At 31.2% G+C, this 17,030-nt stretch overlaps 1 protein-coding gene across 9 annotated transcripts in view; it reads left to right on the forward strand.

Moving 5' to 3' along the window:
* LOC142320913 (serine/threonine-protein phosphatase 6 regulatory ankyrin repeat subunit A-like) overlaps window positions 1–17,030 on the forward strand; it is a 180,538-nt gene that overhangs the window by 20,583 nt on the left and 142,925 nt on the right. For all 9 annotated transcript variants that reach the window (XM_075358932.1, XM_075358939.1, XM_075358953.1 and 6 more), the window contains exons 2-5: window positions 2,571–2,631; window positions 8,139–8,231; window positions 12,432–12,665; window positions 13,547–13,747. In XM_075358932.1, coding sequence (XP_075215047.1) covers window positions 8,205–8,231; window positions 12,432–12,665; window positions 13,547–13,747 — 462 coding nt within the window. In that variant the 5' untranslated portion in view covers window positions 2,571–2,631; window positions 8,139–8,204. The remainder of the gene's footprint in view (window positions 1–2,570; window positions 2,632–8,138; window positions 8,232–12,431; window positions 12,666–13,546; window positions 13,748–17,030) is intronic.

The raw sequence follows: 17,030 nt of genomic DNA on the forward strand, positions 1-17,030 counted from the left end.
TGCTCTATAAATCTCACATGCTTGAGCGTATCCATATATCTATCTACCTTTCTTACATATACACAGTTGTAGGAAATTGGTTTTGAAATCAGAGTATGTATGACCGTGATCCATATTGTGGCAGTTTATTGGAAACTACATTGTTACGCAGATGTTCTTTGAACACTTTAACAATTTTTTTCCTACCTGGACTATATAAAAAAATTCACAACCATTACATTCAATCTTGTAAATCTCGATTTTAACTGTACAGGTGTTGTGTTGTGTACAGGTGTTTCAGGTTTTAGCATTTTCTTTAGATTGTTAGTGGTATGGAAAGATATTCTTGTATTTAATTTTTTAAATGCATTAGTTAGGATGCTGAGTAGAATCTTGTCATATTCTGTTGATATGAATTTTTTTTTAATTTCGCTTTTGATGGTTTTGTCTCATTTTTCATGTATTTCCTGAGAATCCTGCCTACAGTGGCACTATAATAACCATTTACTATGGCTGTATGCTTAAATGTGTCCAGTTCATTTTGGTAATCAATGTCATTGAGTGGAACTGTTTCAAGTCTTTTTTTTTTGAGAGAGGTTGGGTGGTGCGAATTGGCATGGATTGTAGCATCTGTTGTTGTGGGATTTTGTATTGTAATTCATCTGATCTTGTCACTGTGAGGTCTGGAAAATTGAACGTCTTGTCGGATTTCATTTCAAGGGTGAATTGAATTTGATTATTATTATTCATGCAGTTTTTTCATGCCAAATGGTCCCACTAAATATGATAAAAGTATTGTCCATATAACAATAGTAACTATTATGTTCTTGTATGATATATTTTCTTTACATAAAAATGTATTTTTAGTGTGAGTAACAATGAGATTGCCACTGTCAGGATTACTGGCAGATATTTATTTAATAAACATTTTACCCAGTATCCTAACCAATGCCTTTAAGAAATTAAATATAAGAATCTCTTTCTATACCACCAACACTGTAAAGAAAATGCTAAAACCCAAAAACACAACACCCATACAGTAAAATTAAGAATTTACCAGATTATATGTAACGATTGTGAATGTTTTTATGTAGGCCAGTCAGGAAGACATCTTATAAAACAGTTCAAAGAACATCTACTTAACCACAATGTTGTTTGTAATAAAAATAACTATATGTGCTACATTATGGATCGTGATCATACTCTTGATTTCTAATTCAATTCCCTACCCCTGCATATATGTAGAAAGAAGGTTGGTACATGGATGCGCTTAAGGAATAAGAGATTTATAAATCATATAAAAATATTTCAATTCATGTACTGAATGATAATTTAAATTTCCAGTCTAATTCGATTTACGATATACAGCGATAAAATCAAATGATGGCTGCAGACAATAGCAGTGACTGCAGTTTATGAGTTCTGCAGTTGCTCTAAGAAGCTGATGGTGTGCTCGTCATGTTTGTGTATGATTTTTATATGTTGTTAATTGCATTATGACATTGTATGCATACATGTGTGTTTGTTTTTCATTTTGTCTTTGATTTTCTGAGGATGGAACAGGGTACTGAAATATATTAAATGTAAGTAGATACCATACAGAAAGTTCACGTAATGGATATAATTTATTAAATTAATTATCAATTATGACTGATACAATGAGGTGAATTTAAAAATTTTATCATGGTTTGTCATTAAAAATTGTTATCTTTAAGAAGAGTTGTTATAGCTAGTGAATACTTCTGTTTCACTTATGTGGTGATTTTTTGTTGAATGAAGTGTGATATTTTATTGAATTAAGTGTGATTTTTTGTTGAATGAAGTGATGTGGCCCATTCTTCACATTTTGTAAGCTGGGATTCAATAGCTTAATTTCATTATTAGTTAAAGTAAGACTTTTAATGGTGGTAATGCATTATGTTATATTATCATTGTTGATTGTATTTTATGATTATACTAGTGTTATCGTTTTAAATAAAGTTGTCATGGAATTACAACAGACTTCAGTAAGCACAGTAAACACATTTTATCAATTGCATTGGCATCAGTTCTACTTTAACTTATTGTGATGTAAGTAGAGCATTCATTATGCGATGAGATATGGAAACATTCATCATAGATATTGTTTAATATTTTTATAGATTGAGCCAAGGCATTTGAATTGACACCAGTTTTTTGTTCATAAACTTTTAATGTTGCTAGTTTGTAAACAAATGCTGCTGGTAGTGTTCATTTAGACAGATGGTTGGGTCAACATTTTATGTTACAGATTACTGGTTTGGGAGTACTCTTTAAGAATCGTATATTGATTTTGTGGCTTTGGCCACTTAGTTATTAAAGTGATAGAGTAAATTGTACCTGAATGTAGTTAATTTATTCTCCTCTTTTTTTGTTAATCTGGTTTGATGTAATTCTATATTACTTTGTTCAGTATTAATTTTTTAATTTTAAAATATTTGGTAAATCGTACTTCCCCATATCTCTCTTTTATTGTAATCTTAACTACAGATTTATATGAAGTATGTTTTACTTACCCTTTTTTATGTATGTATCTATTGGTAATCATATTGATTTGGATTTTCTTATTCTAGGTATAATTTATTATTTACAATGACATGAAAAATATTTTAAGAAGAATAGTGGACTTAATTGGTAAGTTTTTCTGAATGTGGTTAGTGTAATCTTTTCAAAAACAAATTTTTAATTTAAATATAAATTACGAGAGAGGTTATCTGTAAAGTAAAGACGGTTTCATCATAAAAAAATTTGTTATTAAAACTTTTTAAATATTTTTTATTTCTCTTAAATTTCATACCTTACACTACTTCTCTATATAATCACCACATGAGTTAAGACATTTCTCTTAGTGATACACCAGTTTCAATATATCCTCATCGTATTTTTCTGCCACCAGTCCATATTTAGCCACTGATTAATTTTTAAGTTCATTTAAGAGCATTTTTAAGTTCATCGTTGCCCGCAAAATACTTACCGTTCAAAAATTCTTTCAGTTTCCAAAAATATGGTAATTAGAGGGAGCTAAGTCCAAACTATATGGTGGGTGATCGTAAATTTCTCATCTAAATGTTCTCAATAAATCAGATGTCGGTCCTACAACATATTGACGTGCATATTATCACGCAGCAGGACAATGCCGTCGGTCAGCCGCCCACGATGCTGATTTTGAATGGCACGCCGTAATTTACGTAGAATTTTGCAATAGGCTTCTGCATTTATAGTTGTTCCACTGCATTTATAGCTGAAATCAATCAGAAGTATCCCAAACCAATCGCAAAAGACTGTGGTCATCAGTTTGCATCCAAATGGCTGTGGTTTGACCTTTGTTGGTCTGGTTGGTGATTGAGGATGATGTCATGCACTTGACTGCTATTTTCTCTCTGGTGTAAATACAAAATCCATGTTTCATTGCCGGCATAACTATTGAATTGAAGAAACTCATCACCATTTTCTGTGTAGTGCATCAAAAATTCTAAAAGCAGATCCACATTCAGATTTATCTGTACATTCTATTAAGACGTGTGGCACCTAACGTGCACGAACCTTTCTGAAGCCTAAATGGTCATGAAAAATGAGACCAGTATCAGCTCTTGAAACATCAGGAAAAAGAAGGGTCAGGTAGGAAATTGTTGAGCGACAATCTTTTCTGATTTCATCATCAACGTGTTTCAACAAGTCCTCAGTGATTATAGAGGGCCTCCTTGAATGTTCTTCATCATGCACATTAATTGTGTTATTTCTAAACCTTTCACACCATTTTCGGACGTTTCTTTCATTCATTACATTATCACACACAGCAACCAACTGCCTATGAATTTCAGCCTGTTTATCATTTTGATGGTTTAAAAAATGTATGACACCATGTATTTCACAGTTGGCGGCAACATAGATTTTCCTATTCATTTTATAACGTAATAACTCACACGTAATCAAAGATACTACAACGCGACAACTTATAGATGACAATGCAGTGTGTACATTACTAGCGTGGCCATGAACGACATAGGTTCGCCAACCTTAAAGGAGAGAAATTTCTCAGTAGTCTTTGCTTTAGAGATATCCCTTGTGTTTGATTGTTTAACACTGTTGACCGTACTAAACTACTTCTCAGACTACATTTGACATCCGTCACACTTTAGCTGATTTTAAGACTGTCTGTTGCCCTATATATTTCATTTGTGTAAAGTTATATAAAAATTACTTCTGCCATATCTAAAAAGGAAAAAATCATTATAAATAACCACAGATTAGTTTGAGGATAATGATCATATTTATAACAGAATGTGTGTAGTGTATTACTGGACAGAACATTTTTACAGAAATATTTATTTATGCAGTTAGGTGCTAATCCCATATGGCTAGAACTTGTTTTTATGAGCAATTTTCAATCGTTTATTAAATTCACATGTAATTCTGTAAAATGAAAGTAACTCCTTAGTATTTGATTAGCTGATTTTTTCATAGAAACACAATAATGTAGTGTGACTGATAGTAGTCGGTCACACTATATTAAATGTATAAGTTTACTAACAACTTAAGAGAAGATATAAGAAAGAAGAGTTTAGTTGTCCATCACAATACATTTCACAAATTCTTCTCTTTCTCTTTTATATCAGTAAAAAATTACAGTTTTGCATCTACACATTTTGTTGTTTGTTGGTAGATAAGCATATATGGAATTCACCTTGCACAAATTTTTATATACCCAAGATGAACTGTTTATTTTTGTCTCCGTGACATGCATTGAATTTTTCATAGCGTTACCAGATATGTGATGCCACCAGTTCAGTCTGTTAAAGTTGCTTGGCAGCTTTGTTGTTTCGTCCTTTATATTTGTATAAAATTAATCATTATTATATTTATATAAAATTTTTATGACTCTGTAGTGATCTGAAGTTGTGTTTATCTCCTCATTTTTACACATTCAAGTAATCTTGACTGCAAATTTGTATGGGCAACCATATTCATGGTCTTGATGAAAATACTTTTTAAAAATAAAAAGTCATTTTGTAAGCATTATTCAATTTCTTATATTTGTTATTAATGAACTACTTGTTATTTGATGAACAATTTTTTAGTAAGCAATTATTTAAATTTTGTGATAAGTACTGTTCAAATTTTTTTCCAATTTATGAGGTAGTAATTTCCTAAGATAAAGTTGCTAATTTTTTACTGTATTTTTTTAATGCTGCAAGATATTTAGCAAAATGGTATGAAAAATCTTTGCTAATCTCCATGGCAGAGTGGTGACTTCTCAGCCTTTTATTTGGTGATACCAGTTTTGAATCCTGGTCAGGCATGGCATTTTTCATGTGCTGCAAATTTCCATTTCATATTCCCATTCACAAGCTTCAAAGCTTAATGGTGAATTATTCATAAAAATACCCTCAATTTTTTTTTTTTAATTTGAAATTTTATATTCCAACTTTGACTGTTCTGGTTTGAAGCTTAAGGTCTCATTATTTTAAATAAATAAAAAATCAAATAAGTGGCACCAATGTGAAGAAATAATAGGTTTCATTCATTAAATAAACTGATTTACTTAAGTTCTCAAACAGGGTTCCCCAAGGCTTGAAAGTCAGGGAAAGTTTTGAAAAATCACCATAAGACAGGGAAATTATTGAAATTTGTAAAATGTCAACAAATTGAAAAATGTAATTTGAGCAGAAAAATCACCACTAGTTTTCTCACTGAAGAGGTTTCAATAATTGGAAGGAAACAAAGAAAATCTCGTAGAAATTCTTTTCATAAATTATAGATCTGATTCAAGTTTGAAATAAAATATTAAACTGTATTTTTGAGATTGAGCTTTTTACATGAATTTTGATTCTATTCAGTGATTTTACAATAACATTTAGATGGATTCAACAGGTTTCTTCAATGGGCAACCAATTAAATCCAACCAAATCTTATTCTAGTTAGATAAAGATCTAGCAGATTCCATTGAAATTAAATTGATTGAATTCATTGGATTTTTTAAGCAGGGCTGCAAATTTCAAATACATATCTAACAGCTTGGACAATAAGTAATTAAGTATTCATGCTGATAATGTACCAGGTGATTCAAAAGGGACTTCACAATTTAAAAGGATATAAAAATTTATTGAGATAACTTACAGATTTAGTTGAGATCTCATTTCATAGAAAAATATATCAAGTTTACCCAAAATTCACTTGGTTTGATATGGCTTCTATTTGTAATGTGACATACATTCCTGAAATCGATTTCATTACAGACTAACCAGCAAGTTGAATGGTACCTCTGAAGCTGCTGTATTAATTTGAAGTCTTAGCTCAACAAGATCAGCTGGCAAAGGTGGTACATAAACCTGATCTTTAATGAAACCGCACAAGAAAAAATCTAGCATGGTAAAATCTAGGAAGTGAGGTCGCCATGCAGTTGGACCTTCATGACCAATCCACCAACCTGGGAATCAAGTATCAAGAAAATCTCAGACGTCTAGGTGGTAGTGAGGTGGTGCCCCATCTTGCTTGATATTAATTGCTTCCATCTTGTTCATCATTGTCTTAATGTGGAAATAGAAAATTTTGTAGCGTGTTCAGATGAGCAATGTCGTTTACAGTTGCTTTCTGGAAGAAGAATGGACCGTACAGTCTTTGTTTGCTTAGGGCACAAAAAACATTGACTTTAGGGCTATCACAAATGTACTGAAAAATTTCATGAGGGTTTTTACTACCCCGTATTTGGCAAGTTATGGGTATACTCCTTGCTACTGATGTGAAACGTTGAAACGTTTGTTAAATAAAAATGAAAATTGTCTAAAGATGTATCATCTGCAATTTCCATTCTATCCATTATTTCCACATAAAACTGCAGCCGAGCAACTTTGTTGTCATTTGTAATGTGTTGAACCACGGTTATTTTGTATGGCCTTAATTACAATTGTTTAATAAATATATGCCCAACAGTAGTTTGTGGAATGCCATTCCTATGTGATGCAAGTTGATTTCTTCAGACTATGTGCAAAGCTTTCTTTGAGTTATTCCACAGCAGCTTCAGGGACGCTAGGTATCCTGGTGATTTTGTATGTTTAACAGAACAACCTGTCTAAATGAAGGTTTGCTGCCAAGAGTAAATTGTGTGCCTACTAGCAGGCTCCCTACCATACTCTACGAAAATTACATTGAACTACAGTTGCCAAATGCAAATTGTGAAACCAAAACACAGTGAGCACATTCTGCACCAGTAAATGTATCCATTTTTAACAACACTGGTGATAGCCGAATTCAGTACTAATGAACTACCTGAATCAAAACATGTGTTTTGCTATGAGACAATACCTCAACAAAATTTGTATGTTAAATAAATAAATTTTTATATACTTTTAAAGTTGTGATTCCTTTTTGAATTGCCCAGTATATGTGTATTATGGATGTGCAAATGCTCAAAATCTTCAACTAATTTTTGTGTCAAGTTGAATATAGTATTTTAGAATCGAGTAAAAATGAGTATTTAAAAACATTTTTACTTAGAACTGTTTTAAGACTTGTATTTTCCATCCCCAATTATTTTTGTGAATAAAATTAAAATATTGGTACCATGAAATATGTAAATATGTTTCATATTACAGTGAGATTAATTTTCTATTGATGGTATTGAAAAATATCACCAGTTTTTGAATTTCCAAGTTGAAAAATCATAATGTTATGAGCTATTTTGATCGTTGTTTGGAAAAATATCATTTGACTTCATCTATATCTTGCTTATTTTAGAATCAGCGACTCAGGAAAAATCACTTTCAAAACTTTAGGGGAACCCTGTAAAACTATATCTTATTCATACATTTATTTTTTGTTCATACATTTTCATTTAAATACAAGTTATTAAAGGTAATATTATATTTTTTTATAGTGGGAGAAAGAAAACATTATGTATTAATTTATCTGTTTCCTGCTCTTTGTTCCAGCTCTTATATAGAAGATTTAAAAGTTAAAAAAAATTTCAAAGTAGCATCCATTATTTATTTACCTATTCATGATAATCTCTTTACTAATCTGGGGATAATGAGTTTATTTATTAGTTGATGGTATTTCTTTTGGAATACTGATAATTTAACTTTGCTGATGTAAAAAAGAAAAAATGTTTATGTGGATTAGTTATGTAATTTTTTTTGTTTTAGGTCTGATTTTGTAGTGAGAAGTCTTATGAATAAGCTATGGGAGAGTAGCAATATAATAAGTAAGTCATGGTAATTCAACAGTTTACAGATGAGGTAGGTTATATTTGATATATTTTGATACTATTCAATAGGTTGATTATTAATTGTTCAGACCTATTGAAGAAAAAAAAAATATGGATAAAATAAAATTAAAGAAACCTCAAAATTTATTTTATTGAGTTTTTTTTAAATACGAGGGTTATTTTTTTTCAAGGTACGATCGATCACAAAATTAAAACCACAGTGAAAATAAAACTTTTTATTTGTAACAAGTATTTACATAGTTACCCTATTTCTCTACATAGTCGCCACTCCGATTTAGACATTTGTCGTAGTGTGATACCAACTTTTCAATACCCTTGTCATAGAACGGAGCCGCCTGTGTTTTCAGCCATGTTTCTATGCTGGTCTGCAGCTCGAGTCTGTGCCAAAATGTTGTCCTCCTAGCCAGCGTTTCATGTGAGCAAAGAGGTGAAAATCGGATGGAGACAAATCCGGGCTGTATGGTGGATGATCAAACACTTCCCTATAAAAATGCTGCGGGAACTTCATTGTTACAGCTACAGTGTGCGGCCGAGCATTGTCATGGAGAAAGACAATGCCTGATGACAACATTCCTCTCTGCTTATTCTGAATTGCCCTTCGTAGACGTTGAAGAGTCATGCAATATGAGGCTGCAGTGATGATCGTGCCACGTTCCATTAATTCCACCAAGAGAACTCCATTCTGGTGTCAGAACACAGTAGCCATACACTTTCTGTTGGAGAAGTTCGCTTGAACTTCTTTGGTTTATTGGGAGAATGAGAATGCATCCACTGTTTGGATTGTTCTTTTGTTCTTTCGAAATTGACCCATGTCTCGTCCCCTGTGACAATTTTGTTCAAAAAATCTTCTCCTTCATTGTGGTAGCGCTGGAGAAATGTTAGGGAGGCGTCCATTCTCATTGTTTTGTGATGGTCGACAGCATCTTGGGAACCCATCTTGCACACAGTTTGCAGTACTGAAGTCTCTCACTCACAATGGTGAAGAAAGCTGACCTTGAAATTTCAGGAAATGAATCGCGCAATACAGAAATTGTGAACCGACTATTTTCTCGAATTGCCTCATCCACTCGCTCAACGAGATCATCGGTTGACACTCGCTTCCTTCCCTGACCGCCTGCATCATGAATATCTGCACGTCCTGCTTTAAAGTTCCTGCACCATTGTCGCACTTTGCTGTCACTCATTGCAGTTTCACCATATACATTACTTATTCATTGATGAATTTCAGCTGCATTACACCCCTCAGCCTGAAGAAATCGAATTACCGCACGCACTTCATACTTGGCGGGAGATGCTATTGTTGTAGACATGTTTACGTGCTAGCTGCGTGTTTAGAACTAAACGAAGTGAGGCAGCATGATTGAAGGCCATACTAGAGACACATATGCACAAAGGTTCATCCGATTTTTACGCAGGTTTTTATTTCGCGACCGAAAAAAATATCCCTCGTAAATAAATAATGAGATTAAAAATGTTTTTTATTTCTCAGTTAATGTGTTCTGTATAATTTAAAACTTTTACTAAGTTTAGGATTTCAGTAATCTTCAATATTTGAATCTGTACGACTATGTAAATTATCTTTTACCACAATCTATCATTCATTAATTATTTTACATAAAATCTGTAATGCCTTCTTTGCCAGCTTAAATATTTGATACTTACTGTATAAGTATTTTATTAACAAGAATATTATTTACAGTATCTTTAATTCACAGTTCATCTTTATACTAAGTTATCTGTTCTAGTTCATCTTCTGTTGAAGACATGCTCATATGAACTCATAATATTGTGTTGACTTAGATTTGAATATATCCAACTAAAATAATTCTCTCACTATGTTTGTAGTAGTGTGTTCTTTTCTATTATTTGTTATTTCTACTTCCAAACTTCTGTTCTGCCAGTGTATGAATAGTATTCTAATTTTAAACAAAGCTGTGCTGAATCATTTGTGAGCAACTTCTATTTGTGATTTTATTTTTGTTTGTGTGTGTGTGTGTTTCATTTCAGCTAGCTATGTGCCATATTTAACATTTTCCTTAGTGTTTCTCACTGGCCATTTTTCTGAATTCTTCTCTTACCACACTTTTTTGCTTTGAAGCTTCTTTGTTAAAAACTCTCCTTTCCAAGATTTCTTTTAATTTTTTCTTGCTTAATTCCTTATGGTGTAAATCAGAATTTCTATTGCTGCTTTTAAGTGTTTCTTAAATTTATCAGAATGTATGCATTTAGTTATCTTTCTAGTTAAAGTAGGAGGATTTTCTTGGGAATTTTGTTATCAGTTAAACTTAAAATGTGTGGGAGTTTTCTAATACTACTTTCCAAAATCAATTGGAAGGCGAGGCATTTTTGGTTAGCCACCCAGTTGTTTAGTTGTTTTTTCCATTAAAATATACTGAAAAAAAAAATTTTTTTTTTTGCGGAAAGACATAATATTTGAAAAAAATATTGCGTGCTATAGTTGAAAGTGTAGTAAGTGGTGAAATAAGTATAAGCAGTTGGGACATCTTTTTAGTAAGCTGATATTGTAAATAAATAAATTTTTAAATAATTGTAGGAGGTCACCAGTAAACGTGTTTATAAAGATAGTATAGAGTAACTGAATATACCATCTAATGATTGCCAATTAATTAAGTACACCATCTCATGGACATATTTTCTCACTCAAAGGTTTTTTCCTCAAAAGATTATATTATATATATATATATATATATATATATATATATATATATATATATATATGTAGAATTATCTGGAAAAGATTCAATTTGATGAATTACATGCACTAATAACTGCATAGATATTATTGTTGATTTATTGCTGCATACAATGGTTAGTATGCTTGCTATTTGATTAAAATGTTCTGGTTTTGATTTCTGGTCAGCAATTTATAGTATTGTCACATAGATAATATTCATTTCACTCATAATAATCATTAATATTCATTTAATGAATAATATTAATTTTACTCATAAGAGGTTTGATAAAAAAAAATGTGGAATTTAAGTTTTTCTCAAAAACTCATTATTTATACATCAGTATTGATTTTGTGAACTTCAAATTACCCATTTTCAGATATAATACATTTGTGCCAGTGCTTTTTCCAATTTTCAAAGCACCTGTGGAACATAATTTCCAGTATGGGATTAGCTCCTTCAAAAATTCTATCTTATCTTTTCAGTGTTGGCAAAACGTCGTGTTTCATGGTTCTTTTCAGCTTGGAGAATAGGAAGAAGTTACAGATAGCCATGTCCGATAAATATGGAAGCTGAGGAATCATAATGGTATTTTTTTTTTACCAAAAATTCACAAACTAGCAGTAAAATGTGAGCAGGTACAATTGTTAAGAATTGTTTTGCCACAAATCCAGGTTTTTTCTTTGGATTGTTTCATGCAAACAGCACAAAACTTAATTCACTTTTTTGACATTGTCATTGGTTGTTGGTGTGCTGGGATGTCCAGGGTGCTCGTCATCTTCACACCCTGCTTGGTAACATTTGTACCACTTGTAAATGTTTGTTTTATTCATAGAAGAATCTTCAAAAGCAACATTCAACATTTCCATGAAGTGTTGCCCTTTATTCCATTCTTAAAGCAAAAATTTAATGTAAATTCTTTGTTCCATTTTTTCACTAGTTAAAAATTATTGACCACACCAAAACACGTATAATCTTTTCGACTGCCAACAGTAAATCCAGTAATGTACCAACAGTAAGCATCCAGTATGGCTACCAATGTAAATATACATTAGGAACAAGTATACCATCATAACAAAAAAAAAAATTGTGACTTGTACTTCAGCCCAAGGAATTTAAAAATTCCATGTATTTTTTTTTTTATCAAACCCTGTACAAGCAAAAAAATCCTACTGGATATTTGGATTTAGTTACAGGATTCAAAAATTTTGAAACAGAGAACTTAAAAAAATCACTAGCCATTATTATTAAAATTGATTAGAAAGTACCATGATATTAAATTTCTATATTGAATAGTATTGTTAGTTGCTAATATGAAGCCAAAAATTATTGTAATATGATTTACAGATGTAACCAGATTAAAGAGAAAAATCCTGTCAGTATATCTTATAATGAAAATATTTTTTATTTAGTTCTGTTAGATGTTCTGTGTTATACAACTAATATATACATGCTTAATATATAAAATTGCTTACCCGTATTACATTTGTATTTGAATGTTTTTGTTTTGTTTATAGCCTCGTTTGGTGCAGGCTATTTTGTTGGGAGGATATGACGAAGTTGTGGCCCTTCTTAAAGAAAAGGAAGATCCAAACTTTCAAGATTCACATCGAAGATGCCCTCTTCATGCAGCTGCATTCAAAGGAGATTCACGGATCGTAGAGGCCTTAATCATGTGTGGTGCTCTTGTAAATTCAAAAGATTGTGAGTGGCTAACCCCTTTGCATAGAGCTTGCTGTAATGATAATGATGTAAGTATTAAAATTTGTTTTTTACAATTGTTGGTAATTAGTTTTAGAATATGGCATAGCTTACCAAGGTTGTAGCTCATCTGTTCAGTCTTTTTTTTTCTGTGACTGAGCATTACTAGAAATTGTTATTTTGTTATGTATTGAGACCTTTTAGTTTATTTCTCAACATTGTAATACTTCTGTTTCACATTTTTTTCTACATTTTCCTATTTTACATTCAAAACAAACTACAATTTTGCTTTTCGTACTCACTGTGATATACTGTGTACCTATGTTAGTTAATATTGTTTAGAGATATGTTTGTGTTATGAGTATGACCTGTCAGGTCCAAGGCCTGATTCATTCCACATCTATCATATGGTATCTAATTTAAAGCTCTCATAAAGGCAAATGGTGTATTGCAAGATAATATGGTATGGCATAGAGAAATGTGATGTCTCAATTCAAATTGGTGGAGGTAGTAAATTCAGATTTTTCCTATTTTCAGACTATTCAAACTGCTATTGGATAATCTTTGTTTGAAGATACAATTCAGTGGAATGCTTTGATTTTAATTAATATTGAGAAAAAATTAACTTGAATGTTATTTTTTGTTTATTACAGTGTAATGAGCTTACTGAATTCCTACTTTAAACCTATTGAAAAAGTGAAAGCTTTAGTTTCTTCAGTTAATTTGAGTTTACTAATAAAAATAAAAATTAATTATCAGTTATTATGAGATACTAATGTTATTTACACCAATTAGTCAGTGATATATTGGATTTACTGATTGCCTTCGAATTTTACAGGTTTTTTCCAGTTATATTCTGAAGGAAGATTTCAAATATTTTTCTACATTTTTTAATGCCATGCATATATTTTAGACATTTATTTTCTTCCAGGAAGTAGCTGAAATATTAGTGCATAGTAAAGCTGATCTCACTGCAAGAGATAGACACTGGCAAACACCATTGCACGTTGCTGCTGCAAATAATGCTGTTGGTTGTGCTGAAGCCATGTTGTCTTATCTGCCAAATATAAATATAACTGATAGAGGTGGCCATACTAGTCTTCATCATGCAGCATATAATGGACATCATGAAGTGAGTACTTTTGTTTTGTTGCCAGATTTGTATTTTTCTTTTGTTTGTACTCTAGTTGTGCGAATAAATAACTGAAGTAAGTTCTGTCACAGCACATTGAATAAAATCATTTGCTTACCACTTAGAGACGGTGTCAGACACCTAGCTGCCTACTTGACATTATTCAGTTTACACTGGCAATATTTGTATGTTTGTGCTTTATGCTGATACTACTTCCTTGTTCCAATAAAAATAAAAAGTAAATCTATTTTTATAAAAGGATTTTAAAACAAAAAAATATGTGTTATTAATATGAAGGTTGTTCAGTAATTATTATATAAAAAAATTATTATGTACTCATTGACAAAAAATTAATAGTGTTTTTTAATATAATTCCTAGCTACATGTAGGCACTTGTTCCCATTTTTCTTTGAGCTTTCTTATTCCAGCCATAAAAGAATTGTTCACCTTGGTGTCAGCGCCATTCTTTTTTTTTTCTTTCACTTTACAGAATTAATAATTAATGGAGTACTCCTAATACTAATTATAATATTATTAACATAATCATACTTAATTTAACATTGTTTTATAATACATTTAATATTTATTACTTAACTTAACTTAATTTATATTATTTGTAAAAGATGAAAGACGGGTGTCCACAAGGGTCTTGCCCGTTTTGTGGCACCATCCCTTTTCTATTAATCTTTTTAGTTTGAATAAGGGGAAAAGTAAACAGTTTTATCTTATATAGGAGGATTAGTTTTGGTTCAATTCATGATTTACTCTGGTGGAAACTTATCTTTTCTGCAGTTCAGTATAGAGAAGATCAATCGTCGCCAAATATTTATGTTTACTAATAAACCTTTCATCCAGTGCTACCTGTTAAATTATATATGTAAAAAATCTATTACTATGTTAAGACCAATAGTATAAAGCATTATAATTAATTACATATGTAATCATCAATCATGTAATTACATGGAACATACTTTCAGCGTCATCAATATTAATTAGCCATCGTCTTAGTAGCTTTAAGAAAGTGTTTAGGTTCCTACTGGTCTTTATATGATTAGGAAGTATGTTATACATACTTCAAGAATCAGATCAAGAATGTTATACATTTTTATGTGGCAACTTGTTGCCACATAAAAAGTCTGAGAGGAACAAATAAAGTCTGATTGTACAAGATTGGGACTGTAAGATGGATATGGCAACAATTCCAAACCCAACTTTTGATTAGCTTCCCATGTCTTTTGAGTAGTATGGGGAAGGGTGTTATCATGCAGAAAAATTAAGCTTTTGCGAGAAAATCAGGAAGTTTCATTAATGTGTTTTATTATCATGTTACATTAGTACTTACTATTGATTGTGTGCATCACTTTATCAGATGGCTTTAGCAACTGATATTTTGGGTGCTAGATTGAACTGTGTAACAGTTTCGCTTTATTTTATTCAATGGTTTTTTCGTTGTTGCTTATTTGTGTATTTAATAATTATTGAATGACCTACATAAAAAAAAACTGACAATACAGTTGTAGACTTTGCCATCATATGGCTTTTTTCTGATTCACTGCTTACATACACATACACACACAACTTCATTTAAAATATTTATAATTTTATTTAAATATAACATTTTTTTATTTAATTCAATGTTTTCTAACTAAAGTACGCGGGTGTGGCAGTACTAGCTACTAACGGGCACTTTAAATACTTTTAAATTTGAAATACTATTCATTTATTTTATTCTATCGCTCACCTGTGACATCACAACATAGCAGATGACTACAGCAGCTGTACGTCAGTGCTGTACTAGTGCTGCTTGTGATGTTGTGATGAGACGGGCTACTATGTTCGCAGTATTCCCACTTAACTGCTAGTTTATTTAGAACATTTTTTGGGGTGGGTGTGCGATTTTGTAAAATCTTTTCTTTTGGAAATATTATTATGTTCCTAAAAAAATAAGATCTTAATTAGGTAAAATCTTGAGATACTTGCTCAAGGGGGTGACCTTGCTCTAAAGCCTCATCCCTTGAGGCTTTAAGTTAAAAATTTAATGGCATGAATGCCTCATATGTAGAAGTAACCTGACCAAGTATTGTCAAAATCGTTCAAGTAGTTATGTAGATAACTACTTCTACAAACACTTTTTTTTGAAAATATTATTTTTTAATTAACAAATGTGCCTAAGAAAACTAACACCTTAATTAGGGGCAACATTTTGTGATACTGAGGGTGACCATGCCCTATAGCTCACCCCCTTGACCTTTTAAGTTAAAAATTTAATTGCATCAATTCCCATATAATAGAAATAAATCTGACAAAGTTTGGCCAGAATCACTCCTGTAGTTCTGGAGATATAAGGTGATTTAGAGGGTGACACTGAACATACACAAGTACAAACAAACGTGGAAAATTTCCATCTAGTTTTTGGGTTCCTTAGTTGTCAAAACAAAGATTCGGTGAAAACCACATATGCCCATATTGGGCCGATCACAATACTTTCCCTTATAGCTCCCTTAAAGTCTATACTTCTGCCGTAGAACTAGGTGTAAAAGTAAAAATTATGTTAAGTTTGAAGAATGTGGGGTTTTTCCTGTAGGATTCTTGGCACGTTGGAAAACAAGGTAGAAAATAAAAATAAAAGAAGGAAAATGTGAATGAAAAATGATAATTAATGTAGTTGAAAAATGTGTTTTGTTCACTTATTTTTTTTTTTTAAATGACAATATAGAAAAAAAACTATCCCCTTAAATCATTTTTATTTGTTCCAAATGAAAGTATATAATAAAATAACTTTATTTTTTTCTCAAGTCTAATCCTTTACACTTAAAAAAACATACAATAACTTGCATTTAAAAAGAAAGTTTTAAGCAAGATAAAATGCAATAATAGTAAAACGTTAAGATTTATTTTTGATTCAGAAACCCAGACCTTAGGGAATCCTGTGATGGTGTTTCTGTAATGACCTAAAAATTAATATGAAAATAAAAATATATGCGAATAATATTTTTACCTAATATAAAAAATTTTCTGTATCATATTACAGAATTTGAAAAAGGTTAAAACTCTATGCAAAGAAAAATATAAACTTAATTTTTCTTTGTCTGCAAATGGGTTCTTGATGTGAGGCAAATTATGAAATGTGAGACTGAAAGGAAGAAATTTATTTTTCTTATTATATTTATCAAACTATATAAAAATAGACTATCTCACAGTTTAGATGTGATCTTTCATTCCAAATCTAAGATTATGTTTTAAGTATCAGAGTTACAGTCATATTATGACAGCCTGTCAGAAA

The sequence above is a fragment of the Lycorma delicatula genome, chromosome 1 (assembly GCF_047948215.1).
Source record: "Lycorma delicatula isolate Av1 chromosome 1, ASM4794821v1, whole genome shotgun sequence".
NCBI lineage: Eukaryota > Metazoa > Arthropoda > Insecta > Hemiptera > Fulgoridae > Lycorma > Lycorma delicatula.